This window comes from Hippopotamus amphibius, chromosome 12, assembly GCF_030028045.1.
Source record: "Hippopotamus amphibius kiboko isolate mHipAmp2 chromosome 12, mHipAmp2.hap2, whole genome shotgun sequence".
Classification (NCBI taxonomy): domain Eukaryota; kingdom Metazoa; phylum Chordata; class Mammalia; order Artiodactyla; family Hippopotamidae; genus Hippopotamus; species Hippopotamus amphibius.
In genome coordinates, this window is record NC_080197.1 from 98,129,436 (window position 1) to 98,135,482 (window position 6,047).

General features: G+C 38.9%; 1 protein-coding gene across 1 annotated transcript; it reads right to left on the minus strand.

Moving 5' to 3' along the window:
* Positions 1 to 1,614: 1,614 nt before the first annotated feature.
* LOC130833413 (olfactory receptor 6C2-like) lies at positions 1,615 to 5,620 on the minus strand. Its single transcript, XM_057703073.1, has 2 exons — positions 5,611 to 5,620; positions 1,615 to 2,558 (listed from the first exon to the last, which is right to left on the minus strand). The coding sequence occupies exons 1-2, from the start codon at positions 5,618 to 5,620 to the stop codon at positions 1,615 to 1,617; spliced, it is 954 nt and encodes a 317-aa protein (XP_057559056.1).
* Between the last annotated feature and the right edge of the window lie 427 nt (positions 5,621 to 6,047).

Consider the following 6,047-nt stretch of genomic DNA (forward strand, 5'->3'; position numbering starts at 1 on the left):
AGTATACTGTCCTACAGAAAAATTTAGATGTTACTAGTAAAGTTTCAGAAAATTGATTAGAAAGTTGAAAGAATAAAAATAAGGCATTTTAATCAAAATGTAAAATTTCATTCATATCTGTATTCTAAAGCAGTTGTTTGCTTGAATGTAACTAATTTATGAAATGGAATGGAGATAAAGTGTTATTTTGGTGCTATGTTTTTCTAGAACTCAACATTTCCTACCACATATAACAAAGGAAATACCTGGACTTCATTTATCACAATGAATAAATGATAGATAAATACCACCCACAAAAAAAAAAAAAAAAGGCTAACTGACCTGATTGGAGGGCAGTCTGTAAAATTATTTGGATGATTTTCTTGAGCACTCCTGCTTTCACCATCTCTGTAATCAGTATAGTAATTTCTCTAGCCCCTGCTATCCTTCACTGATTTACATCAACCATATATCTGAGTTGGGGGAGGCTAGAGGCCCCCAGGCTATGTGCTGATCCCATTACCATTGTCTTAATGCTGGAGTTGCTTATTGGGAACATCCCATATCAACAGTAGAACTATTTCACATACTTAAAACATTTAGTTCCAAAAGACATTCAGATAATCAGCTAAACCACTTGGGTACATAAAATATCCATCAAATATTTTGACCACCAGCCCATTACTGGATGGCTTTGTGACAACAGGTGCACAAATGTCCACTGCAGGTGGTCTAAAATGCTGAAAGTTAATTTCAAGGGCCCCAATGGTGGGGCCATTGTTGACTGACCATCCCAAATCTTGCGACTTCACTTCTACGACACTGTCATGATCGAAAGCAGATTATAAACCCAGTCAAGTCAAAAAGGGGGGAAAGAAATTATGTACCCTGATGCAGAAACTGACACTGAATACTTTGAAGCAATCTTTAATCCACCACAGCCCTGAACCTGAAAATGCCTCTAAGGGCAAAAGTATCTACATAGAATAGCTCACTCTTCAACAGTTCCACCATTTGCAGAATCTTATTTCAGCAGCCACCTGATGATTTTAAGCCAATGGTTTTCGTGTTGTAGTTGACTTTTCTAGTTGTTCTTGGAACAATTACTCAAGGAGGAAATCTACCAGTAATGTTTAAAGGCTACATTGCAACATCTCTCTGTACTGCTGGGGGTTTTACCAGTTCTTTTTTCATCATTTTAATACATTCAGATAAGAAGGGCAAAGGAATATTATTATATTCTTATTTTGTACCAACTCTTGTGTTATTTATTGTGAGGACAGCATTGACAAGGCTGGTATGAAAATGAAGGCGGCTTTACATTTCCTGTTCGAAAGAGGTTGTGTAGCAAAACAGGGAAAGCAGTGATGTGTACAAAATAGTGACATGCAAAACTAATGACTGATGCATATCTGAAATGACTAAGAATTGATGGAATTCCAAATTAAGACGGACAGAAGGCTTTAGGAGTTTCGGGGAAGAAGAGAAGTGCCCATGCACATATGCTGTCCTTCAGCATTCTTCTCAACTCTGTTTAATGCTTGACAAAATGTGCTATTCTCACAGCTTCAATTTCTGTCTATGTTTTCATGATGTATCTTTTATTTTAATCTGAATCTCCAGTATGCAGTTCTACTACTTCTTTGAATAAAAAGCAATTCTTCTAAGAGTGTCATGGAAAGACTGCTTTACTTGTTTATTTCTCAGGGTATAAATGAAGGGGTTCAACAAAGGGGCAACAGACAAAGTGAGCAAAGAAACTCCCTTATTAAGGGCCACTTCATCCTTAGCTGTAGGTTTGATATAGATGACAATGCAGCTGCCATAGCTGATGGAAACCACAATCATGTGGGAAGAACACGTGGAAAAGGCTTTTTTCCTTTGCTGGGCAGAGGGTAGTCTTAGAATCATCCTAATGATGTATATGTAGGACAGAACTACACACACAAGGGTCATTATGAAGGTCAATACAGCACCGAATACAACCAGCTGCTCTATGAACCATGTATCTGAACATGAATTCCTCAGTATTGGAAAGGCATCACAGAAAAAGTGGTCAATAACAGAGTCACAGAATTCCAGGTGGAGAGTCAGGCCAAGGGGTGGAAGGATAATCAATAAGCCAGATACCCAACAACAGAGGATGAGGTTTCTGCAGACTCTGCTGTTCATGATGCTCATGTAGTGCAGGGGTCTGCAGATGGCCACGTAGCGGTCATAGGACATCACAGCCAAGAGGAAAAACTCTGTAGCTCCGAAAAGGACAATGTAAAAGATTTGGCTGAAGCAGCCTTTGATGGTGATGGTTTTGTCCCCACTTGAGATGATGTAGAGGTATGTGGGCACACAGGCAGCTGTGAATGAGATTTCTAAGAAAGAGAAATTTTGAAGAAAAAAATACATAGCTGTTTGTAAATGAGAATCCACCAGCACAAGAGAGATTATGGTCAGATTCCCAACTACACTTAACAAATATGTGATCAACAGAAAGATAAACGCCAAAATCTCTAGTTGTGGGTCATCTGTCAAACCCAATAGGATGAACGTTGTAATTGCCGAATGGTTCCTCATCACAGACTCTGTAGTATCGTCCAGTCTTCACATAAGAGCCACAGAAATTGGATCTGAGGAACAATTTCAAAAGATGACAGGATCAAGTAGTGACTATAAATAGCAAACCAATCACATGCTGCTCCTTCTATAACCTGATAATTGGTATTTCATGAGACAAGGTCCTCAAACGCCACTGAATGTACCACAGGGAAGCTAAAAGCATTTTGTGAGGGTCCAGATCATCTCTCTGTCATCTACAGCATGAGCAACATTGGGAAAGTCATTTAATGAATCTGTGCTCCCAATTTCCTCCTTAATAAGATGGGTTCAATGATAACACTACCTCATAGATATATTTTGAGAGTTAAATGAGGTAAGTCATATAGTATCCGATAATAAGCACTGTATAGGTGTTATTTTTCTTATTTTCTGAAGCCAGTCTGATAATCTCAAAAAAGGATTTAGGGTTTTTTTTAGGAGTACAGTATACATTATGATTCTGTGTTAATAAGTTTGGTGATTAGAAATGGACAATATTCTGTAAAAAAGTAGATATCCAAATTTCTTTAGAAATAGAAAATTAAAATACAATTAATTACAATAAATCTAAAAACAAGAAAATTCTTCCTGCATAAGAAGCTTGAGGGGGACTTCCCTGCTGGCAAAGTGGTTAAGACTCTGCGCTCCCCACGCAGGGGGCCTGGATTTGATCCCAGGCCAGGGAAATAGGTCCCACGTGCGTGCCACAACTAAGATTTCATTGCCACAACTACGGAGCCCACACACCGAAACTAAGGAGCCTGCCTGCCACAAATAAGGCTTGGCACAACCAAATAAATAAAATTAAAATAAAATGAAAATTAAAATTAAAAAACTCGAGGACCAGATTCTCTCACATATTAATTATATCAAACTCTCAAGAAACAGGTACTCTTTTTTGGGGGTGGGGGGCACACCACGTAGCATGTGGGATCCAGGTTCCCCACAAGGGATTGAACCTGCACCCCCTGCAGCAGAAGTGTGGCGTCAACCACTGGACCGCCAGAGAAGTCCCTGGGTAATTTTTTTTTTAAATAAGGTTTTACTCCATGAAATACTAGATTTATTATATAACATTGGTCTAAAATCTAAGCAAGTTACCTGTTTATTAATTAAGCTCACTCATGAATACACATGCAAAACTCAGCCTTCACAAGACATTTTAAAATGCATTTAGCTTTTCAGGTAGCAGCTCTCCCTCTCTCTTTGTTCCATCATTATTTTCTTTCACATCTCTGGATTAATTTCATCAGCATACACAATTTTTCTGCTATTCCTTATATAATTTTTTAAATCCTTCCCATTGGGGCAACATGGCTATCATAATTTTAATATTTCATATAGTTTTCTTATAGTTTGGACACAGAAATCTGTTAATCTCAAAATGGATTAAAGATCTAAATGTAAGGCCAGACACCATAAAACATTTAGAGGAAAACATAGGCAGAATAGTCTATGACATAAATCACAGCAAGATCCTTTTTGACCCATCTCCTAGAGTGAAGGAAATAAAAACAAAAATAAACAAATGGGACCTAGTGAAACTTAAAAGTTTTTGCACAGCAGAAGAAACCATAAACAAGACAAAAAAACAACCCACAGAATGGGAGAAAATATTTGCAAACGAAGCAACTGACAAAGGATTAATCTCCAAAATATACACGCAGCTCATGCAGCTCAATATCAAAAAAAACAACCCCATCCAAAAGTGGGTGGAAGACCTAAATAGACATTTCTGCAAAGAAGGCATACAAATAGCCAACAAACACATGAAAAGATGCTCAACATTACTAATCATTAGAGAAATGCAAATCAAAACCAAAATGAGGTATCACCACACACTAGTCCGAATGGCCAACATCAAAAACTCTAGGAGCAATAAATGCTGGAATGCGTGTGGAGAAAAGGGAACCCACCTGCTCTGTTGGTGGGAATGTAAATTCATATATTCTTGATATAATTGTTAATTTTGCAAGTATTCTGTAAATTTTAAATTATTTCCAAATAAAAACTTTAAATTCAGAAAAACCCTCAGACTGCCTCATCACCTCACTTTCCTGCTCCATTTAACAGAACATTTCCTCCAAAGAATGATTTTCAGTCTGTTTTCACTTCCTTGCTTCCTATCTACCAGTTTTTTTCTCATGGGAAGTACTTTTATTGTTATTGGAGTATCACTGTTTACCGCCTCCTCTTCAGTTAGGTTCTTATTGTGGTGAGAACTCTACATGAGATCTACGCTCTTACATTGTTGGCTTGCTCTGCAGTGTTGCCCGCGACAGGCACTATACTGTACACAGATCTCTAGATCACATTCCTCCTGCATAACTGAACCTACACCTGTTACGTAGCAACTCTGCTTCTCACTGTTCTTTCTACATCACTCTCACCTCCACAGCACTATCCCAGCAAATATTGTTTTATCAAAGGAACCACTCACTTCCTTGTTATCAAATGCAATAACCACTCATTAATCTTCACGTTTTTCAAACTCAATTACTCTTAAACAGCTTCTCAAAAATTCTTTTCAACCTTGGCTTCTTTATTGCCACACTTGTGATGTTATCCATAGCTCACTACTCCCTCCTTTTCAGTGTACGTCTCTTAATACCAACTATGAAATAATAAAGGACCCATACTGCCCTCTTGCCTTTATATTACATACTCTCCCAAGGTGACTTTACCAATCGCATAATTGAAGTGCCATCTAAATCTTATTGATGCTCAGATAGATGATGATGATGATGATGATGAAGATGGAGATAGAGATGATAGATAGATGATAGATGATAGAAGAATAGATGTACATACATATATTTACATATATATGTAACTGAATATCCTTTTGTATCTCAATGCTTTCTTTAACTGGCACAAAATGAAACTCAAGAGTTTCCCACCCATGTTTTCCTCCCCTTGATCTCAGTTTTAGCAACACTATCACTCAGATGTTCAATGTAAAACTTAAGAAATACACCTGGCTTCTTATTTTCCCTCCTCCCCACACCAGTACATCAACGAATACTGTGCTTTCTGCACTGACATACATCTCTAATCCAACAACAGCTCACTAGCGCCAGCGCACTAGACAAAATCCACATCATCTCTCTCACGTGATCTCCCTGTGTGGCCTCTCACCCACTCTCTACAACATTTTCCTTCGTGGCCACTGGAGGGACAGTTTTCAAAAGTAGATTAGTCCACGTCCCTCCCCACTTAAAAAGCAACAGCAGCTTCCTACCATCCACGGGCCATTGCCGCCTAGCCATCTCCCATCCTTCTCACTCTGACCACACCCAGTCATCCGGCTTTCTCTCTGATCCTCAAGGAGGCACCACTTTGAGCCTTTGCACAGACTGAGCCGTCCTCCTAGATTGCTCTCCTGTCTGCACGCTCCTGGATGCATCTTGTCACTGCGGGCTCAGCTCAAAGCTCACCTACTCATAGGTCCTCCCCTGACCACCAGATTTGCTGAG